This window comes from Epinephelus fuscoguttatus, linkage group LG13, assembly GCF_011397635.1.
Source record: "Epinephelus fuscoguttatus linkage group LG13, E.fuscoguttatus.final_Chr_v1".
Taxonomy (NCBI): domain Eukaryota; kingdom Metazoa; phylum Chordata; class Actinopteri; order Perciformes; family Serranidae; genus Epinephelus; species Epinephelus fuscoguttatus.
Window position 1 is genome coordinate 23,436,413 of NC_064764.1, and position 23,927 is coordinate 23,460,339.

The following is a 23,927-nucleotide window of genomic DNA, read 5'->3' on the forward strand; positions in this document are numbered from 1 at the left end:
ATGTGACAGGCAGTTGTGCGACCAACAACCACTATATTATGTTTTAGTATTTAGTGTTATTTTTATCATCATATATGCATTTCCATATATTTCTATAGTTTAATTGTATTACTGTGGGTACTGATTTGGTTTGTAGTATTTGTCTTGTCTTAGTCCTGTCTTGGCTTTGTATTGTTCTTATTTTATTTAATGCTTACTTTTTTGTTGTGTCACTGTTGGATTGACCAAATATTACTGTGTTTTTTTGATTTGCTCTATTAAGAAAATTTCAATATACAGATAATAATCTGAGCCTGTCAGTGGCAAAATGTCTTGAATGCAGCCTGTTTCAGCGCTGCTGGCTGCAGCTGTCTCGCTCAACATTGGACCAGTTTTAAAAACTATTATCTCCATTAGTCACTTAGACACAAAAACAATGGAAAGTAGAGTCCAGGTTGAACTGGAAATAGATTGTGACAAATTTCTCGCCTTTTTTGGTTAATTTCTTTTCTTTTTTTGTGTGTTTGTTTTATAATATAATTTTTAGTTGTGATATGTCTGTCCTCCTTTCAGCATTGCAATTATTTAAGCAAACTAAATTAACATTAGGGATGCATGGTAATATTGGCATGTCATCAGTATCATGCTATGATATTGGCTTTTTAAATGTAATATGAGAATCGTCCAACATGCTTTTTCTTAATTTGCACAATGAATGAATATCAAATACACTGACAAGCATTGTATTCCATGTCTCCATCTGCTGGTGGGCCATCACGATAACTAGGGATGCATGATATTGGATTTTTTGACGATATTCAATACGCTGATATATAATAGCTTATTTGACAGATAACAGATACCGATGTTGATATATCCATTTTTTCCCCACCTATTTTAAGTGATCATCAAGTCTCTTCTGTAGGGAATTGACATCATATTATGCATGCATACGCCTATTGTAATGGCCCACCAGCAGATGGAGACATGAAACAGAAAGCTTTTCAACATATTCATTCATTGTGTAAAATAAGAAAAATCATGTTGGCCGATTCTGATTTCATTCATTATAAAGCCGATACTGGCCAACACCAATGATGTACTGATATTATCAGCATGTCATGACTTCTAACAAAATAAAATGTCTAAACAAACCACTGAGGGGCAAACGGGTGAACTTATTTCGGATGTGTGTTCTAGGCTAATGATAAACCAATGTCCAGCGTGCTTTATCTCTCTGGATTTGGCGATCCATTTATTCTCAATAAAATGTACACATGTTCACCGTAATATAGAGGGGAGACAGCATCCTCCATGTGTAATAATTATTCCATTCAGCAAATTCAGTTTTACTACAAGCTTTAATAACACTATAATAAACATCTGTTTGCTCTCCGTTCAACACACCTGATCCCCATTACCTGGAGCTTACCTATGTGTAACACCACCCCGTGTTCAGTTTAATAACTGCATGTGTATATTTATATTAACCTTGTGTTAGAAGAATGGAATAAACAAAATTATATTATGGCTCCAACACAGCATGTTGGCCGATGACACGCTGATATTACTGTGCATCCTTAATGATAAGAGTATGTATCCATAATATGATGTTAATTCCACTACAGAAAAGACCTGATGATCACTAAAACAATGTGGGTGAAAAAAGTAGATATATTGATTTTGATATTGGTTACTGGTCAAATGAGTTGTTAGATATCGGCAAATCAGATATCGGCAAAGAAATCCAATATCGTGCATCCCTAATAAGAATCCATGATGAGGTCAATTTTTAAGGTTTTGTGATACAAAATAAAAAAGAACATAATCTTTCTGTATTTGTGGCATTTTGTAAAAAAATGGATATCATGGTGCAGAAAACTGTGCAGTGAAATTCGTTTATATTTGACGTCAATCTGTATTGAACCAGGAAATGCGTTCTTATTTCTTTTTGTCCACTGCTGAGAAATGTAACAGAGTGACGGTCTGTGCCTAGAAACTGGGCGGTGAACTTGGAGGGACGCCATGGACACTTTAAGCTGCACTGATAAAACCCTCCAAAGATCTAAGATCTAAAAGCATTCAGACCCCATGTGTAACCCTCTCCTCCTTCTACATTTTACTCTCCCCCTCTACACGATAGGAATCAGACAGTCGTGGAAAAACACTCCGATTGATGCCAGCTGGGTGCCTCATCAGTAAGATCAGCACTTTTCCATCTATTGAGATGATAGACAGATGATAATGCACCCAGTGAGTCTTGGCCTGCACTCAGATGGCTGCACGTAGCATTGATTGCGAGGCCCGATGGAAAGTGCACGGAAGTGAGACCTCAGCATTCACCTTGTTTCACCAGCTGAGAGTCAGCAGTAAAGCGTGACCCTTGGGAGGAGAGAGCTCAGGTTTCAGGGAAATGAACCACGGAGGGTCTCACAGATGCTTTTCAGCAGCGGACCATCATTGCTGGGGAAATTTGTGCTGAAAATTTGCCCACCATAGCTTACATTTCACCCCGCATGTTGGAAAATATGTGTACAGAGAAAATAACTGTGAAGAGGAAGCTGCTAGGTCTGTATTTTCAGTTTATTTCCAGTAAATACTGTTTTAATGTCAACGAGGGACTGGGCAACGGGATATCCCGTTTAGCAAAACAAGTCATCCAAGGTCGTTGCAGTTCAACAATCACTGCCTTCATGCCAGAAAGAAATATTTTAGAGCGTACCTGAACAACACCCATACAGGAGTCCAAGAAGATGGTTCCTTTGGGCTCTTTGGAGATCTTCTCATCCTTGTAAAAATTTAAATTATACGAGCCGTCACCAAGCTGAGTTAGATGGAAATACCTCCTCTTGAACGACTGAAACAGAAAGAAGAACATTCGACCTTTTAATTATTAGGAAACTAAATGTAATGTTTTGGTCTTTACAATTTCAAGTCCACTACACTCTCTGTGTTATACAGTAAAAGATGAGGCTGTCAGTAATTAGAAGTCTGCCAATAAAGAGGCAGTAAATAAAACCTTATTAAAAAAATAAAACAATGGGTGGATGTATTAAGAATAGAGGGACATATACTTCCTGTTGAGATACGATCATCTACATTTGTAGCCGCTTCTAAAAAACATTTAAAACCACATTTTTTTTAGGATGGCATTTCTATAAAGGTCCCAATGTTAAGTGTCTGTATATGTTTATGTTTTTAATCACTTTATTTCACCACTTTACTACTTGCAGATACCTCACTGTTTATAGTCTTGCTCTATCTGATGTGTGATTGTGGGCTATATGAACAAAATGTATTTGACTTTAGGTAAATATTTGTGATGGAAGAAATGACTTAGGACGAGACCTTCTCATGATAATGAGAGAAATAGATCAATTTCACTGCTGACATAGCTGAATCTAAACAAAACAAACCCTTTTATGCATGAATTATTAAATCACAAAGTAATAATGTTTCTCAATGTTTGTTTCTGCTTCTAAACAAGTGAAAAATCATGCCTATAAATTTTCTTCCCATATATATTAGTTAGAAGGAGTAACTGATCTCCCCATGGCAGTTGATATCATGCATGAGAGGGTTAAGGAAAACTGGGTAAGACATGTCAATAATAAGCGATTTTAACAAAAGATCAGACTCAAGACTAAAATCTACACATCCTGATAGTATGTTTTTTTCCCAACATTTCATACATTTTTTCATCATTCCTACATAACTTGTACACAATATACATATAATAAATTACAGTTTTGGTAATTTGTAAAGTAATGTGGCTGCAACCAAAGCTTATTTTCATTATAGATGAATCTCTGACTTATTTTCTCCATTAATCAATTAGCATCTTGTCTATAAAATGTCAGAAAATTGTTAAAAATGACTGTCGCAAGTTCCACGAGCCAAAAGGTGACATCTTCAAATTGACAAAACCGGAAGATATTCAATTTGCTGTCAAAAAACACAAAGAAAACAAAAAGCTAATGCTGACATTTGAACATCTGGAACCAACAACTGACTTTTTCCCTCTATGACATGTCATTAATAAACGTGAAAAATACTGGAAAAAATGGAAATATTATTTGACTTTGAAGTGACCTTTTATTTATATGTTTATTATATTTGGTGAATTTTGTTTTAAACCCCACAGTATTAAGACATACAGGATGGATGACAGCTCATGAATGAGTGGAAGATTTCTCCCGCAACAACACCCTGGATTTCCAGGTATCAAAGTCAAGGATCATAAGGAACTTCTTGATCTTAAAGGACGATCACGGACATAAAGGACCCATTATCTACGATACTACAATGTAACCTTGCTTCTTCTCATTTTCTGTTTTACAAGATGTTGAGCATCTCACCTTAACCTATGATCTTCCTGTCTGTTGTTACTGGTTTTGTGCTATTTTTATTTTTTATGTAAAAATAAAAACTGGAACCAGCAAATGTTTTGTATTTTAGTTAGTCTACCCTCAAATCCATGTCTTTATTTATGGTATCTTACCTTTTCAACCAATGTTTAGACTGATGGAATAAATGTCCTTAGCAGTTCAAGTAGTCTTTGGTTAGTTTTAGAGTTTTGTAGAGGTAAATGTTATTGTAATACATGCACTTCCTGTTGTCAAGTTTCAGATAGCTTATCAGGGTGTCCCTTTTCACATCTCCATTAAGCTCTGTCTCATGATTTGCACTTGTCTTTTAACTGTCTTTGTGTCAATATACTGAACTATAAAATAAGAATAATTTTTGCTGGACAAGTGACTTGAATACTCCCTCAAAATAGCTGCTGTTTCATTTTCTGTTGATCAAATAATCCATTGTCTAAAGCTTTCACTATTGTCTCACCCTCATGGTGACGCTGATGGCACTGTTCATGTTGCCTTTATACAGCCAGCCATGTTTGGAAATTCCACCTTTCTGTGATCCAAGGGAGGCCGTATCCTGCAGGAGACAACAACACAAGATCAGACAATCATCAAATCTTAAAATCTTGTTTTTTGTATGCTGTAATACATCTACAAATGTACCAAAAGAGTGGAATTCACTTATTTTAATGTTAAAAGAAGTTGCAATACTTAAAATACGGCAAATTCTGGAGCACATACATCAATAAACTGTTGCCTGTTTCTAAAAAAAGTCAAAATAAATGCACATATGCAGAGAAAACTCAAAAAAGAGACTCAACATGATTTAATTTGGATATTTTTGCAGTGCATCAGTACACTGTGATATCATATCACCCATTCTGTGAACACACCCTGCCGGAGCCTTGCCTCACTGTGCAGAAAACCTTTGATGTTGTGGTTTGAGACGACACAGACCAGAACACGATGTAGGTCTGCCTCAGTCCAAACAAGCAGGCAGAGGAACATTAAACAAACTGTGACTGTGAAACAAAATAAACATCTCCATCTTCACAGCAGATCCGTGACACGAGGACCGGATCATCTCGCACTCATATGGTGGGTAGCATGAGATCACATACGACCAAAACCTGTCATCTATGAAAATGATCTGTAAAAATAAACCAATTAGGTGAGTAATGAAGGAAGAGGAGCTGGGCCCTGTCCTGGTTTATATCAGACCTGCGTGACATTTACAGTTACTTCCCGACTTTGAGAGACTACAGTGAGGAGCTGAACCCTGATAGCTTCACACAGTGAGGAGAGTGAATGGCCTTTCAAGATGTCTTCATCCTGGTCCAGCACTACTTCTTCTTCTTCTTCTTCTTCTTCTTCTTCTTCTTCTTCTTCTTCTTCTTCTTCTTCTTCTTCCAGTCGCATAAAGCAAAAGGGGATTTTTTAAAAGTGCTGGCAGGAGTTATGATATTTTCAATGTGCCTTGTAAAGTGATCTGAAAAGCATCTGGAAAGGTTCACTGCCTATTTCTCCTTTTCAATGTCTAGACAACATTCACTGGTCCGCAGAGAGGCAGAAGAATCACAGGGTTCATCCTCTCTGAACTCCAGAAAACTATTTAAAAAATCAGCAAACAAAACAGTTGCACTATTAAACTCCGGTTCGACAAAGAAAGGATAAACCAAATCTCAGTTGCATGTGATCCAAAACACACAATCATGAAAAATAAATGATTTAATGTGGGTATTTTAGAGAATGAGTTCAATTGCTTTTCTTTCTGCACAAGCAACCTCCCTGTTTCAAAAAAAAATCTCGTTGTGAAGAGATGGAGGCCAGAGAACGAGGCAAGAGTTGAACGAAGTCCTCCTGCTCCTCCTGTCCTGTCAGAGGTGAGGCTGACTGTGAGGCTGAGCAGGACAGACTCTGACCCCTGACGACCTGCGCACAGCTTTCCTCAATCACAGCTCCAAAACCCCAAAAGCTCCTGTGTGTAAATGGTGTATTCCAGCTACTACTGACGCAAATTTTGTTGCCTATAGGAGGTGCACTTTGACATATAGCGTCAGCACAGTAGGTCAGGATCATCATCATACATCTTGTGAGAGAGCACGACCTTAGAGTGTGTTAGATAACACATCAGCCACAGCTTCTTATCATCTTTAAGGCTCCCATCACATCTGAGTGTCTCTGTCAAGTGACTCATGAGCCTCCTTGCTGTGCACTCCCACAAGCCATTCCAAAGGCAACAAACACTCATTTAATCTGTGCACAAAAACACTCACACCCACTCTGTCATACATAAATTAGAAGAGCGTAAAAAAAGGAGCTCTTCTGAGACATGGTGTGCCGGTAAAAGTCTTTACGTCTAATTACACTTAATTCTTTCCGTTGAATTCAGCTATTAGACGCAAAAATGCCTTTTATTTCTTTAATAGCTATAATGAAAACAGGAAAGGCAAAACTGATGACTGGAATTAGAAGCATGCAGTCTTTTTTGGGCAAGGTTTCTAATAAAGAGACGTGATCCTCGGTTAAAATGCAGTCTAGAAACAATGCAGATGCACACACTTCAGTACTCTCAGCTATTGATTGGAATAGTTTTGGTAAATTAAGGGATGAAAAGTCTAGACACTGTTAAGAAATAAGACGTAGAGGGCCCTATTTAACAACTTATAGGGCATGGTCTAAAGTGCATCTGGGGGCGTGTCGCACTCTACTTTTGCTCATTAAATGGGGCATAATCTGGGTGCAAAGTGAGGTGCAAGGGGCAAAGAGGTTGTATTTAGTCCCTTAATTAATCATAGGTATGTTTTTGGCATAACATGAATTCAACCAACCAGAGTGTCATCTCCCATTCCCTTAAAAAGCCACATGCACCTGGTGCACTGCTGTTTGCATGGCCATTCAGCAAATTGGAGAAGCAAGCGTTTTTCTGCTGAGAGTAATGCAGCAATGGCACTAATGTCACTGCAGCAAATATAGTGAGACATTTAAGCAGCAAAATTAAAAACTATAGAGGAAACAGAACTAAAATTTAGCTTCTGAAATAATCAACAAAGTTACGCTGCACCTCCTGCGCAAACAGCTCTGCTCTGATCTCTGCTATGTTGCATTTTACAGAATGTCATTCATATTTTCCCTCTTTAATGATGTTTTATTTTACCCACCTGCAACCCAGCAACGCGTTCCTGTATGTGAAACAAGCAGAGTGTACACACATTGTGAATCCAACTATGTACGCGCATCTCACTATCTGAATCCAACGTTAAAATAGCAGGAAACTGGGGCGACATCTACCTCAACTAGTAGAGTGTGTGCCTCATATAGGCTGAGTCCTTTGCAGCGGCCTGGGTTTGATTCCAACCTGTGGCCCTCTCTTTATCCCACCCTTTCTGTCTGTCCTGGCTGTCCTACCAATAATGGCAAAAATTATCTTAAAAAATAGCAGGAAAATACTGTACCATTCTGACTTTGGACCAAGTTTGGTTGGTCAATGGCTCAGTCGCTTTCTGCTGCCTCAAAATAACAATGCACAAACAATGCATCTGACCACACCTCATTTTAAGACCCATGGGTGTACAGATGGATGCAAGCTACTTACACAAGGGTGCTGATCGTAAAAATGACAACTGTGTCAGTCTGAAACTAGCAATGACAGATGTGTATGGTGTGTGCCCTTTGCCAGGTGTATGATAGGGCCCATAGACTCACCTCATCTTTGTCGACATCCTCATCCACTTCAAATACATGGACTGCCAGTTTATCAGGTCTAGACACTTTGCTGTGAAAGAATCAATTCTCATTAAGCAAGCATGTACTGTAACACGATCAGAGAAAACAACAAATAACACCATCAAGTACAAAAAATTATGACAGGTCAAGGTAACTGTGTCCTCTGGTGCTGCACTTAGGTATAATTTTGAGATTCTTTTAGGTTTTACATTTCTTGTTCAAAATTCAATAACTTGATTGTCATTATGCACAAATAAAATAAAATAAGACACAAATGAAGTAAGAGATAATAAATATTCAACGCAAAATATTCAATCTAAGCCATATAAGTACAAAATATAAGCAATATTTAGTATAAAAAATACAATTAATGAATGTGCAAACATCAGCAGCTGCAGCAAAAGTCCAGTAAAGGCACAGTATGACAGATATGAAGTTAATTATCCATTAAATTGATGCGGAAAATATCTTTTTTTTAGTCCAACACATTTATCTGACACCTTCTGCTACTAGTTACTTGTTCATATAATGTTATCTTAATTTAACACTTTAGAAAGAGACATTCTTCTCAATAGACACATTTACATTAGATTTTTAGGTGCATTTCACTGCCAGTACTTGAGTTTTTAGCACTTGGCATTTAACAGCGTTTGCTGTCGAGGATATTGACGGCAGATTGAGTTTTGCTTATCTGCTTTTATTTCAGTTCACTCAGTTAATCTTTCTAGCACATGTGGTCTGAGGTGGTGTGACTGAGATGTGAATTTTCCTTCAGTTTTCTTCATTGCCTTTGAATTTGAGTAATTTTGCATATTTGCAGCTGCCTCTGGAGAGTCTGAAAAAGGCAACATCACGGCAAATGCAAATTCCAGGAGTGCTGAAAAGCAGCACTTGACTGTTAATGGAAACACACTGAGGTGTATACTGTCTTCCTGCTGGAATATGAAAACGTGCCAAAGGTAAGAATCACTTTTACTGACAACAGTGTGAGGTTTTTAAACAGGCGATCCACGTCATGGGGTATTGTTTTAACTTCCCCAGGTTCAGTAAAGTGACAGACCATTTGGCAGCAGCGTCAGTGTGGAGATCATAAGGTCATTGTCAACTCATATTCTAACGTGTTGCCAGTAAAACAGATATTCTTTAGGGAAGAGGCTGGAGCTGATGACACAATCTCCGGACAATGAGGGTGGTTTCCACACAGGCTGCAGCCGGGAATTATCCAGTGCACTGTAAAAAGGAAACTGTCTTTTGTTGCAGGGAAATAAGACTTACTTGCACGCATGCGTTTCCTTGTAATTAAATCACAGCAACATTTTTGTAGAAGCAGGAAACACAAAAGTTACAGTGTGTCTCGGTGACCTGGAAAAAACTGCGTGACTGCGTGTGCACTGTGTCTTTAGTTTAAAACCTCTGGCATCCATATATTACATGTGGTGACTGTTCTTACTTGCCCATCATAAGAATGTCTCCTCACACTTCCACATTACCTCTTTGAATACAGTGTATAACAGTGCTGCAGACTTACTGTGGAAGCTGTCGAAAGTCTCCAGAATAGTCCTCGTATTTGTAGTTGACGACATGCCAGTCAGACTTGTAGGTCTTAATGCACTGAGAAAACAAAGGAAACAAATTAAAGACCACTGTAACATACTGTACAGTCTGTCAGCACTGTGAAACACACCTGAGCAGTACTTTAGAGTTGTGTAAAGGTGTCAGTTTGTGTCAAAATCACTAGTTTGTGTCCTCCAATCAAGCATTTATAGATGTTCACAAAGGCCAAACTTGAACATGAAAAGTCCTCGGAAGAAGTGAGATGCAATTACTGTTTATATATGGAGACAATGGTACAAACATTCAGACAGTCTTTCTGCACGCAGGTGTAGACTCAAAAAAGGAGCAGATGTCTGAAATCTGCTTACTATCTCACAGCAGGCCAATTGCTGTATGAAGCGGGCAAAATTCTCAGATCTGGGAAGTTTCAGTAAGTTACAGACATTTGCGGAAGCAGGCTTCCCAGTTCAAATGTTGGAAAGTTGTGTGGTGGAGAGTTTCAGACACTGTTCATCCATTAGACTTGAACTTTGGTTGAAGCACACTGACACCTTTAAAAGAGTATACTGCCTACTTAGTGTTGCATTCCTAAAACACGGTCTCACAATGGACAGTTTAAAAAGCTAGAACTGCCATCCCAAGGTTGTATGCTTTCGTGCACCAGTCAAGTTTCTCATACAGTTTACACCCATGTTTGTGAAGACATGGATGCTTCACACACATTTTCCTACTGGGAGCACGGAAGATCTTTCCAATCAGTACAGTCCCAAGGTGGGCACCCAAGATTAGTGTCACCAATTCAGTATCAGACCAAATGATGATGTTAGGTAATGGCCAGAAACGTGTTCTATGTAGAACATTACGATGTCACAGTGAAGCTGATCTTTGACATTTTGGATATAGTAGGCCATCATCTTTATCATTTTATCCTATTAGACATTTGTGTGAAATTTTGTCATAATTAGCAAATTAATTCTTAGAGTTACGGCCAAAAACATATTTTGTAAGGTCACACTGACCTTGACCTTTGACCACAGAATTCTAATCAGTTCATTCTTCTGTCCAAGTGGACATTTGTGCCAAATTTGAAAAAAATTCCCTTAAGCTGTTCTTGAAATGTTGCCTTCACAAGAATGAAATGGATGCAAGGTCATGGCAATTTTGACCTTTGATGCTTGACCACCAAAATCTAATAAGTTTATCCTCGTGTCCAAGTGAATGTTTGTGCCATATTTTGAAGAAATTCGCTCATGGTGCTCTTAAGATATCGAATTCATGAGAATAAGCCAAACAAGGTCACTGTCACCTTGACCCTTGACCTATGACCACCAAAAACTAATCAATTCCTCATTGAGTCCAAGTGGACAGTTGTGCCAAATTTAAATAAATTCCCATGAGGTGTTCTTGAGATATCACGTTCATAAGGATGGGACGTACATATGGACAACCTGAAACAGCCTAGCCTACGCTACATTACCTGTAGCAGGTAATGTAGCGTAGAACAGAGATAAGATGTTGGCTACAGAGGTCTGGAAAGCTCACTTTTGTTTTTCATTTTCAAACACAAGAAGTTTGTGCTCTAGATAAATGATCAGCGCTCAGTGAATAACCTCCGAAGCTCTATGATAAGCTATTATGGCAAGGTTTAACTATACAGACCAGTGAGCAGTGATACCTAACACGTCTTTGGGGTCATCAGGTGGGAACCTTCTTTCACCGGTGTTTCGTCTATTTGGTGCCATGACACCTCCAGGATGCTAGACAGTGATCTCTGGCGTCCCAGAGACACTCTCCTAATGCCAGGTCTCACTGCTCCACGCACCGACCGAATAACCTCCTTTACCTTACATTACACATGGCTTTTTCAGCCCAAACAGCACTGCCACCTTCGACACACCCAGTCTCTGTTTATGCGAGCTCCAGGTAGTGACCGTGCCGGTACTACCTTTCCTAGCACATTCACCATACTCTATGTCACATGCTAGATATCATAACTCCAATATAAGCTTAAGTTAAAGGAGATAGAGAAGATAAACTCAAGGTAAGATAAACTGGAAGAACGTAGGGTTCAATCACAAATCAAATTTATGCTACAGAAGAGAGGTATGGCAACTGTAAACAGAGCTGATTATCATGAACAAACCAACAACTTGCAAACTCATATGCTCTCAAATTTAGAGATTGGGTGGACTTGAAAACTGCACAGTTTATTTATTAGTGAATCCAGATGTTTCATATTTACTTACAGCTGTTTTTATGAATCATTACAAAGCACATCTACAATACCACGGTTGTTTTAAGCAACAATTAAAGCTTCTATGTAGTGAAATCCTCAAGGAATAACGAGTGTAGGGTCAGTGTCCACACTCCACCTCAGTCTAACCATCCATTAGCACAAACTGGGGAGGGAGTGTATCTCTATCTCCCTGTACTGGGAAAGGAGACATCTGTTCATTGTTAGAATCAGAGATAGGAGCAGCTCACTGGTATCTATTCTGCAGAAGTACGTGACCGTTTACAAGAACTGTGCCGAAATGCAACCTGATCAGGAGGGCGATCGGAAACAGAGAGGCTCCTGCTGGGTTGATCCCCACAGCTGTCCTGGTGATGTCACACAACACACTTGACCGGCAGTTTCAGTATCTTTATGACTTCAGACAAAGCTCCCTGAAAGCTAACCTCTGACCTGGAAGGTGAACTGTTGGCAGCCAGTTGGTCTCTGGCTTTAGAAGACAGTAAGAGTAGTGCGCCACATGGTAACCCACTGTGATCATTGGAGGAAGAAACATTTTCCCTCTTGTCGCCATAATTCATCACATTTTTTCTGATTTTTTTTCAGTCCAAATGCAAGTAAATTACTAAACAAACACATCTTAGAAGCTGCTGTGCTTTCAGAAAGTTTACAGCTTGTTTAGGCTAAGACAGCAGAGACAGGCAGAATTATAAACCAACACTGACAGACAAAAAACAGAAGTTAGATAAACTTGAAAATTGCAGAAATTAATTGCACTTCATCCCTCCTATGCCCCCTGCCATGAATAGATATAACTGAGAAAACACAGCACAAACAGTCCAGTAATGATCTGTAATGAGCCCAGATACCATTTACGCAACAGTTCAAAGTAAGATGAATGTTCCCTTTAGTGGAAATAAAGAGGTTTCCTGATCAGCCGTGATGCGTGATGTACATTGCTGCTAATATTAGACCACAAATTGAGTAATGACTCACATTAGTGTCACTATTCTGCAGCCATGTGTCTGTGCAGTTAACATGAGAGTGATATATTCCTCTTACTGCTTGTACCAGACGTTGCACTCACGGTCCGGCCACCAAGCTTTTCATGTTCTGCAATTGAATAAACTCTCATATTTGTGCAATCACATGCAGTATATAAAGTGCTTTGTGTTTCTTGTTTGCATTAATACCGACCTGCACAAAGTTGACAGTATATTTACCTTTTGTGTCTTTAAAACTTCAAGTTCTGTGGGATTACAGCTCCTTAACACTCCCAACATTTCCCTTAAATAACACGTTTTATTTGGCATGATAACAACATTTAAACCTCATCATCTTTATCTACTTGTTCCAGTGCTTTTGTTGAAGCTATGTCAAAGTCACATTCAAGGGAGTTTGCATAAACCAACAATGCTTTTTATAGCAGGAAACTTGTGCACATTTTCTCTTAAAAGCCATTAAAACTTGTTTTTTAAATCTTATTTTAAAAGATCATGTTGGGTATTATTTCTTAAAAGTTGACACTTGAATTGTTTTACTCATGCATCCTTTATTTCACCAGGAAAATCAAATTAAGATACAAGATTTCTTCTTCCAGGGACTCCTGGTCAAGACAGCAGCATGAGCAGTTTCACATAACAGTTTCACACAGGAGGAAACAGTAAAAGTAGAGAGGCATACAAGCCATAACAGCGATTTCCATAACACATTCCCCCTAAGTCAAAGTTTATGTAAAACTGCAACATGTTCCTTAAGGGACCTATAAAGATAGTCAAAGAAGGGAGCACTTCTAAGGTAATGGTATTTTGAAGTCCATTACAAAAAATACTTTTTAAGGAAAGTAGTTTTACCAACTGAAGCTGGGCTCAGACTGCGTAGTTCAAAAACCGAAACTGATTTTAAAACAGATTTTGCATCACACACACATAAGGAGATACTTCACAGATGTTCTTCTCTCTGATCTCAAGCATGCACTCACTACACAACCTGAAAATAACAGCGCATCACACACGAGAGGATATCATCAAGATTATCGTGCCAGAGGGAGCCTGAATGCACCACCTCATGTGATCTCATGGGGAAGCAGATGTAAACAAAACAGAGACTGGTGTGGTGTGTCAATGTGCCGTAATGGTAACTATGCTTAGAGAAAAACAAAAGCAGAGAGCTTAACAAGTCTGGATGAGAAAATGGTTTGAGAGATGAGGTCAACACAGGTTATCTATTCTTCAGCGAAAACAGGAGGTGAGATTTTAACTGTCAGTAGTATGCCAGCTAACGTTAACCTCAAGGGCCAGGATGTTTACCTTTGCTTGGCAGCACCGTCAGCTGCTCCAGACCAATGTAATCATAACTGCAGTCATCCAGATTTTAAATCCTAAATGTCAAACATGTTTGTAATTGCCAGGGCGATGAGCCTGTGAGCAGTTCAAGAGGTTTAAAGGTCCAGTGTGTAAGATTTAGGGCGATTTAGTGGCATCTAGTGGTGAGAACTGCAGATTGCAACCAGCTGAAACTTCTCCTGGTTAGAATTCCTTCAGTGTTCATTGTTCAGGAGGTTTTTAATGGAAGCCTAATTATCTGCAGAGGTCTCATCCTCTCCAAAACAAATGGACCCGGAAAATAAAACCAGTAAAGACACTGAATAAATCAGTATTCTTCTATGCCATTTGGCTTGTCAAAGATGGTCCGCCAGCCCAGTACCTGCTAATGTGTGCTCACCTTATTGTCATTTAATTTAATTTTATTTATTTGGCTCTAAAACATATCAAAGGAAGGACATTCTTCTAAAAAGTACCTAGTTTACAAATGACTTTTGGCTTGTCTGATTGTAATAACAAAATTAACTTAAATATAGATGGATGGTTTAAATAAAACGTTGGCAAATACCTTTCTCTGCAAGTCATGAAGCTTTCATTCTGACCATTAAACAAAATATGATACTCATCTCCCACACCATCGTCATTGCAGAGGTTCCAGATCCTCTGGTTTCTGTCCAGCCCTTTATATCTTCCAGTGACTTTAGGAATCCTGGTGTTATTTGCTCTTCTCCAGTTTAAACTCTTGTTTAATTTCAACATATATATCACATGATGTCATACTTCTGTGCTCACTTTGCCACTCGTATAGAGTGATCTTTTAGCCACTGTAAACAGTTAGTTTGAACTAGATGATGCTGTTACACTCCTGATCCAGATGTTCAGGAGGTCTTTATCATGAGTTGCATTATCCACAGCCAGTGTTGGTTTGTCTGTTCTGGGCTACTGTAGACACACAGCAGTGCAACATGGCAGACTCCATGTCTTGTCCATGGAGCACCCACTCCCTATGTAGATACAAACGGCTCGTATCCTATTACTGCATCTAGCTAACCCGGCCATTCTGGATGTCACTAACTCGGCTTCTTCTCCGGAGCCTTTGTGCTCCACTGTCTCTCAGATTAACTCATATCACAGCGGTGCCTGGACAGCGTGACGTGTGTGGTTGTGCTGCTGCCGTGGTCCCGCCAGATGCCTCCTGCTGCCATCATTAGTCATTAGTCATACTTCTTCTGTTATTATACACATATGATTATTGTCACACATGTATACTGCCAGGTATTAATACATACTTTCAACATATTGTACCGCAGTAACCAGAACTAAAACTATAATATTATTACTTTCATTAATGTTGTTGTAAGCTACTGTCATTACCTGCATCTCTCTCTCTCTCTCTCTCTCTCTCTCTCTCTGTGTGTCATATGGATTACTGTTAATTTATTATGCTGATCTGTTCTGTACGACATCTATTGCACGTCTGTCTGTCCTGGAAGAGGGATCCCTCCTCAGTTGCTCTTCCTGAGGTTTCTACCGTTTTTTTTCCCCGTTAAAGGGTTTTTTTTGGGGGGAGTTTTTCCTTATCCGCTGTGAGGGTCTTAAGGACAGAGGGATGTCGTATGCTGTAAAGCCCTGTGAGGCAAATTGTGATTTGTGATATTGGGCTTTATAAATAAAATTGATTGATTGATTGATTGTAAGGTACTGAAAACACAACCATTCTTAGTTTCAGGTGATCACACACTCAAGAAAACATACTTGTTATATATTACTCCTTTTCTGCCAGTTTATCCCCTGAATCCTACACACTTAACCTTTGAAAATGGATCTGTAAAGCTCTCACACTACCACATTATCTGGGCTGAACATCGGCACAGATCAAGGTCCCAATAGGAATTCTCCTCTGATTATTGAAAAGGGTGAATCAGGGATGAATCGGCCCACAACTCCTGTAGTCTGAGCCCAACTTTAAAAACTCAACTCTGTGTCATCAGGACTGTGAGGGTGTGGTTTGGTCAAATGTGACTGACATCAGTCTGGTATCCAGATTTTGATAAGAATGTTGCTAAATCCTTATTGGTGCATGTAAATACATGACATGACTTTTTTTTCCATCTGACCCCTCCCCACTTCAGACAAAAACACAAGTACAGAAATCTCTGATGTGAACTAACCAGGACTGGCAGAAAATATGAGGTTTATGTAACAACCCCCATTCCTCATATAAGAAGTTGATTAAGACAACATGTTTTCAGGGCCTTTAAATCAGCTTACCTCTTGGACGAACAGACTCTGAGCCTCCCTCTCTGCATTTTCAGGCAATGTAGGGTAGAGAGTTCTCCCTTGCCGCCTCAGAGTTGAAATCTGTAAAAGAAAGACAGAGATGATTTATTCAACAAGAGAAACAGAGCAGGGAAATTATAACAAACATGACAACATTCTAAAAGTGAAAACAAAATGTGGAAGACATTGCTCAAGCTGGACAGTTTGTGGTCTCAGCTGGACTCGGTTGCTCTGGGTGTTCTTTTAAATATTATTCTACATTTGAGTAAGGACTGATGTGTTTCTGAGCGTTCAAAGGGGCAGTGTGTGGGGGAGGCAGGATGCTTGTCCATACTGTTCAGCTCCAGGAACCACAGACACACCCTAACTCTGGCTCTCTGCCACTGTTGTATAGCCGCACTCTGTGTAATCACCATCTCAGCACCTCTGATGCCTCATTTCAGCCTTCTCACTAATGACCAACAGGTTCACTGTGCACTGGAGCCAAACAGCAATTTCACAGCGGAACAAAAAAAAAAATCAAGGCTCTGCTGTTGAAGTAAAAACCTCAGATCATATTTTAACAAGGCTAAGTGTGGACAGCCCCGCTAGCTGCTGAAAGGCAAACTTCAGCAAAGCTCAGCAGTAAATCTTACTCTCTAATAGAACAACAATAGGTCAGTTTCAGCTGAGTGTGAATGCTGGAGCTCTATCCGGAGCTTTGTGCAACAACATCATCACCCTCAAGTCTTAGCAGGGGGATTAATTTAAAAATAAAGTGCATCCGACCACACGTAATCCCTGCGAGCAAAAGTGAAATATGAGTACAACCATTAAGTGAAGCAGTTCAGCTGACTGAGAGTTGCAAGGAAACAAGGGAATTGTGGCTTTGTGCAACTCTAATGCTGATCAGCTGTGCGTTCTGTTATCTTTAACAAACACATTTTTATTGAAATGAAAGGCGCTTTGAACAGGATATTTTCCATTTCAAGAGTTTACAGTCCAATTTGCTGCAGAGCTAATCAAAGAAAACCACTTTGACCGCATAGTGTATTAACAAAGAAACACATTGATCAGGGTTTTGTCACATACGGAAATCAGTCAAATGGATTTTTAATCCTGTAGATACCAGTCTAACCAATCCATCAAATTATTTCTTTAAATAAAAAATAAAAAAATTGACAGAAAATGAGTTTCCAGTCTGATGGCCAAAGAAAAAATGTCGACATTGTACATTTCTATGATAAAGCCGAAAGATTGAGACTCTACATTTCAACAACGGTTTGGTGCGGCTTCTGCAGTGATGCGAGCACCAGACTGTCGTGGTGAAGAGGGAGCTGAGCTGGAGGGCGAAGCTATAGATTTACTGACCCGTCAACGTCCCAACCCTCACCTATGTACATGAGCTCTGGGTAGTGACCGAAAGAATGAGATTGCATGTTCAAATGGCCGAAATGTGTTTCCTCCATGGGGTGGCTGGGTTCAGCCTTGGAGATACAGAAAGAAGCTCTGACATCTGGAGGGAGCTCAGAGTAGCTGCTGCTCCTTCGTGTCGTGTCGAAAGGGGCCAGTTGAGGTGGTTCGGGCATCTGATCAAGATGTTTCCTGGGCGCCTACCGTAAGAGGTGTTCCGAGTGTGTCCCACTGGTAGAAGGCCCTGGAGCAGACCCAGAACATGCTGGAGGGATTACATATCTTATCTGGCCTTGGGGTCCCCCAGGAGGAGCTGGAAAGTGTTGCTGTGGAGGGGGACGTCTGGGGTGCTTTGCTTGGTCTGCGGCCCCGCATAAGCGGATAAAAATGGATGGATGGATGGATGTGGTTAACATGTGGCTAGGTTGGTTTAGGCACAAACACCACTAGGTTATGGTTTGAAAAAAAAAAAATTCACATTTTGGCTGAAAATACCAGCTTCTCGTGCTACTATCCTGGCAGGAAAGACAGATGTCTCGGTAAAGTACTCCTTTTTTATGTCTAAAATCCGTTGAAACACACCAACAGGTCGTTCCAAAACACCTGTGGTAGGTACCAAAAAATCTGCTGGAAACACAACAATGACTCGCTAAATTAAAACAGATTTTATGGTTTGACAGTCCCAAATAGCAATGTAGTAGTCTGCAGCTTGGCAGTCATCCCACCTTGGTGATTAATTGATCAGTGGAACCACAGAAAATTAATTACTTTTTTGATTTAATAACAGTTTATGTCATTTTTCGAGCAGGATACCAAATGTTCTCTTGATTCAGCTTCTCAAAAGTGAGGATATGCCGCTTTTCTTTTTTGATGCCATTGTAAACTCAATCATTCGAGGTTTTGGACTGTAACACGAATTTTTCACAGTTTTCCGACATTCTGTAGACCAAATAATTTATCGATTAATCAAGAAAATAATCAGATTGATAAACGACAATTGCAGTAAACCCAGTTTTAAGTTTAAGATTAAAAGCAACCCTGGAAAACCAGTATCTTATTCAATAATCATCATCACTGCTGTCATGTGTCTTGACATCTGAACTGACACTTTTTGTTTGGGCTAAAATGCTTCCTTTGAATGACCTTGCATTTGACTGAGTGGTGGTCGTGTCAGCTACAACAAATCCCACACCGAACTCATATTTGTGAACCTGAAGTCCCCCCTTCCTCTGTGCTAGCCAGGTTTCCTGCACGGGAGATGATAATCTTTACAATCCAAGCTGCAGAAATAAACAGGCATGGAGGTAAGAGGGAGCCAGGAAGAGGGCCACAGGAAGCATTTAATTGGGCCACAAGTCACCAGGGAGAACCATGGGACCCTAATGGAGCTCTAATTTAGCAAAAGACGTAGCCAAACCTGAACCAAGTGTGCCTCCTGACATCACCACCTCAGCACTGGTCTCATATTGCCTAAGTTCAAACTGATATTAAAGGTAAACAGGTGATATTCTACATTTTTGTTATTGTCAGCAAATCCTATGAAAAGACCCAAGTCAACAATTAATTAATTTTTTTCCTACTAACAAGTATTGCCAGTCATAATAAATTGAACTGAATGACATGTTCCTTCATTACCATGAAAATGAACAACAATGCCTTCAGAAAGACTCACACCGAAGCCCACGCTGGCACTGGGCCGTTCGTAAACTTGGAGCAACATTCTAACATTCTCACAGTGACAATGCTAACGTGCTGATGTTTGGCAGGCTATAATGTTTTCTATGTTAGCCATCTCAGTTTAGTGTGTTAGCATGCTAAAATTTGCTAAATAGCACAAAACATAAAGGGCAGCTGAGGCTATGGAGAATTTCATGAATTTTGCGAATAATATCTATCCCATGTTGGCACTAAAACAGAACTCAGGAGATCACCATTGTCAGTGTGATTCATCTTCTGGGGACCATGAACATCTGTAGAGAATTACATGGCAATTAATCCGATAACTGTTGAGATATTTCAGTGTAGACCAAAGTGGTGGATCATCCATAGAGCCATGCTGCTAGCGATGCTAGACCTGTCATGATGACTACTTTTGAATGACAATATATTGTCCCAGAAATAAGCTCACTGTGATAGATGATATTATTAGCATTTCAAAACCATTTTATGCCACTGATATAATGGTAAAATAATAGCATAATAATGCAAGTACACCCTTTCAAAGAGCAATGACAACGTGTTTTCTGTATGTAAATTGCCTAATGTTACGTTAAAACCAGAATTACCATCAGTTGTATGCCTCTGCGCATATATGATATGTCTCTTATTTTATTTTTTTATTTACATCGATGTCTGTGAAAAGATGGATTCTTCACACACATTGTCCCCCAGCAGCACAGGTGATCTATAAACTCAGCACAGTTTCAAGGTGAGCACCCAAGATTAGTGTCACCAATACTCAGTATCTGACCAAATGTCTCCCCTTCTGTTCCTGAGATATGACGCTGAGTAATAGCCAGAAAAGTGTTTTTACAGAACATTACCATGTCATAGTGAAGTTTGGATACAAAATGTCATCACTTCATCATTTTATCCTTTAAGATATTTGTGTGAAGTTTTGTCATACATAGCATAAGAATTTTCAAGTTATGGACAAAAAAAGTTTTGTGAGGTCACAGAGACCTTGACCTTTGACCACCAAATTGTAACCAGTTTATTTTTCAGTCCAAGTTTGAAGAAAGAATTTTTGAGGTATTACATTCACAAGAATGGGACAGACAAATGTACATGCATGCAGATGTATGGACAACCCGAAAACATAACACCTCCGGCTACAGCTATCACCAGCGGAGGCATAAAAACATTGCCTTTTGGTTTGGCACTGTGCACAAGCTCTTGTCTCCTGACTGACGGTCTGGTTTTGTCTGACCCATTCACCTCCCCTCCTGCCCGCCCTACTCGTGCTTTTTTGATCTTTACACCACATCAGTTGCTCTCAGTGTCAGGTTTTGCCACAGATGGGTTTACAGTGGAGTTAGTTGAAAGCTTGGTGCGTCTCATGACGATACTACAGCGACAGCGACTTTTAATCCTCAAGAATATTAACTGGAATTGGAATTTGAACAAAATATTTAAATATACTCAATAAAAACACAAATAATAATTGTGTGTGTGTGTGTGTGTGTGTATGTCGTTTTTTTTGGTTCATTCAGCTCAGGCACTGTAACAAAAAGTTTAGGAGCTGCATCCAAGTCTTATAATAAACAGGAAAACCCTGCTGTTTATTCTGGGATAATGTTTGCTAAAATGCTAGTGACATTCCAATGTAAACAAACATATGCAAACACAAGGGCAATGTTGTAAAATAAATGGACACGACCTCGATAAGTTTTGCAGACTATATCGACTATAAGTGGATAACGTACTTATTGTGATAGGCCTGACTGTCGCTAATAAAAGTAAAACTATACTTTTTTGTGATCCCCCCTTTCAAAAATGTACATCCACAGTATGAACAAATGGATCAAATGCAACAGACGAAGAGTTGTCAAGTCTTAAAATAAATAATACATTGATTTTAGTGTTTATATGGGATCTGTTGACAATAACCAACATATAGAATATCACCAGCCTCATTCTTTAAATACCTGGAAACTGTAAAGTGGTTCAAGTTAAGGAAAAAGAATAATGTCCTGATCTGTGGGCTTTGCAGCAGAGATGGGACCAGACCAGAAGGAACGAAGGGCCTCCTCCTGGTAATCCTCAACAAATTTTGCAGAGAGAGACCTGCACGGACCTGGCTTGTGCCAACAGCTTCCAGATCAACACCAGATGGAGATCACATAAACACTGGCTCACAAAAGACCAGCACCAACCAGCACATGACTTCTGATGTGCCAGTGGGGATAAGATAAGGTAGAGACTTGATAGTGGCTCCTATTCAGGGGGAACAGCCAAAAACAGGATTTATACAGAAGTAACAACACAGACAGAGGCGTTCTGTCTGCCTGTTCTGGCCTTGATTCACCACAAACTAACACTGTATACTTAATACTGTCTATGAAGCACACTGGCTGCAGCTCCTTTTAGCAAACACTGAAAGGGCCTTGACACAGACGCTGATTAAAACCTTGCTTGAGTCTGGAGAGGTCAAAACAGATGTTCGGTTCAATCACAGGGTCTGTGGTGTTTTTTTTCCCTCTCACTCAGGATCACCTGTCAGCCCCTGACAACGCACTGTTTGTGTGTAAAGCTGGTATGTTATGTTCACAGCAGCAGGCTGAAGGAGTACGATACAAGAGAAGTCAAGGCTGCGCCGCTGTCACCCAGCACCCAGCTGCCAGATCTCTGTGAACTGTAACAACCAGTGGCTTTATAAAGTGCCGAACCCAAAGTTAGAAACACTTTTTCACTTTAATTCTGTTCCACACAACCATCTGCAGGACTGCTGCAACTGGATTTGCCTCTTGGCAAAGATGAGTGAGGACAGCAAACGTTGAAAGGTTCAAAACAGGCATTTCATTTTAATATATATTGATAAATAGCTGTTTGGAATTCATACAAACATCACATTTACAATAACAGTTTGTGCCAAGTCAATCACAAGACCATCCCATACTGTAGATCACATACTTGACTGTCAGATGCATCTGGAAAATCCTGTTTTATCAAAAATGTTGAACTGAAAAGCCAAACTGATCCCACACGTTTATCCATTATCCGTTTATCCACGTGATGCATTCAAGTGTTATCATGAAAACAAAGCTTTTTTGATTATTTATTTATTTATATTAACAGTAGTTTTGCCTAGCCATTACCTTTATTTGATAGGACAGCTTATGTGTGAAAGGGAGAGAGAAGGAATGACATGTAGCAAAGAGCAACAGGCTAGCATCTAACCTGAGTCGCTGCGGCAAGGACAAAGCCTTAGTATATGGGCTGCCTGCTCTACCAAGTGAGCTGCTGAGTGCCCCAAAACAAAGCTTTTCTTGGAGGCTAGCAACTAAGGAAATAACATTATCAACTATTTGCTCAGAATCAACGCATGATGGTGGTACTGGCGTCCAAAGAAACACATTTTTCTTCTGACTTTCTTAAAAACAAGTGCAAATTCACAAAAGCTGCAGCCAGACAGGCATGGCACCAACTTCACAAACACTTGTCACTAGTACAATGATGCCTCCCTTTGACAACTGTCATGAGTGATGAAAGAGGAGGGGGCAAAATGGTGCGTGTGTATGTGTATTTCTGTCTATATGTGTGGGTGTGTGTTTCTACAAGTTTGGTCTTGTTATGTGAATTCATTGAAAAGTTATGCAACTTTTTGCCATAGGCCACTCACACTGTCACCCTCCCTTTTTAATACCACACACACACACACACACACACACACACACACACACTTGACCTCAATGCCAAATTTTTGCCTTCTAGGGCAAAAAGTGTTGCCGCTACAGGGTGGGAACATTTCTGTGGACTGACCAACCGACAGAGCGAGCTGTAGAGCTGCTGGTCACAGCTCAAAATCCTCTAATGTGAGAAGGTTGCAGCATTTTGTGTACATGTGCTGGGAATTTTACTCCTACTAGAGCTGTGGTGGAGGTTTTTGGACAATTCTGAGTATCCTCAGTGTCTTACATTAGAAATCAATATACATCTCTTCCATCAATATGACTTCGACATGGACAACTGCCCCAGGGTTACAGATGAAGGTGCAAGTGGACATCAAGATATCACTCTTATTTATACTGTCTAATGTGGGCATTCAGCTGTAATAATAAAAGACAATAAAATTTCCACTGGACCGTGAGACAGAGCGTCAGGGTCATATTTGAGGATATACTGCACATCTCTTTGTCGCTGTTAGTTAGAAACATCTTTCAAACAAGTCTCACTTCCTGAAGTACCAGCACTGCACCAGATTTCCATTTCAGATTTTCCATCGTCCTCGTGGAAAGTGTGAGGGAGCGTACGTCCTGTACAATGTGGCTGGAGATAACACTTGCTCTGTCACAACATTGGAGACAGAATGAGCCAATTAAACACATGGCCCCTGACCCCTGTCTCTCTTGCTACAGC

General features: G+C 39.8%; 1 protein-coding gene across 4 annotated transcripts in view; it reads right to left on the reverse strand.

Annotated features, from left to right (window-relative positions):
- The window catches only part of LOC125899181 (dedicator of cytokinesis protein 9-like), a 128,114-nt gene that overhangs the window by 44,019 nt on the left and 60,168 nt on the right, over positions 1-23,927 (reverse strand). For all 4 annotated transcript variants that reach the window (XM_049593256.1, XM_049593255.1, XM_049593259.1 and 1 more), the window contains exons 3-7: positions 16,449-16,538; positions 9,595-9,677; positions 8,046-8,115; positions 4,822-4,917; positions 2,702-2,836 (exon numbers count right to left, since the gene is read on the reverse strand). In XM_049593256.1, coding sequence (XP_049449213.1) covers positions 2,702-2,836; positions 4,822-4,917; positions 8,046-8,115; positions 9,595-9,677; positions 16,449-16,538 — 474 coding nt within the window. The remainder of the gene's footprint in view (positions 1-2,701; positions 2,837-4,821; positions 4,918-8,045; positions 8,116-9,594; positions 9,678-16,448; positions 16,539-23,927) is intronic.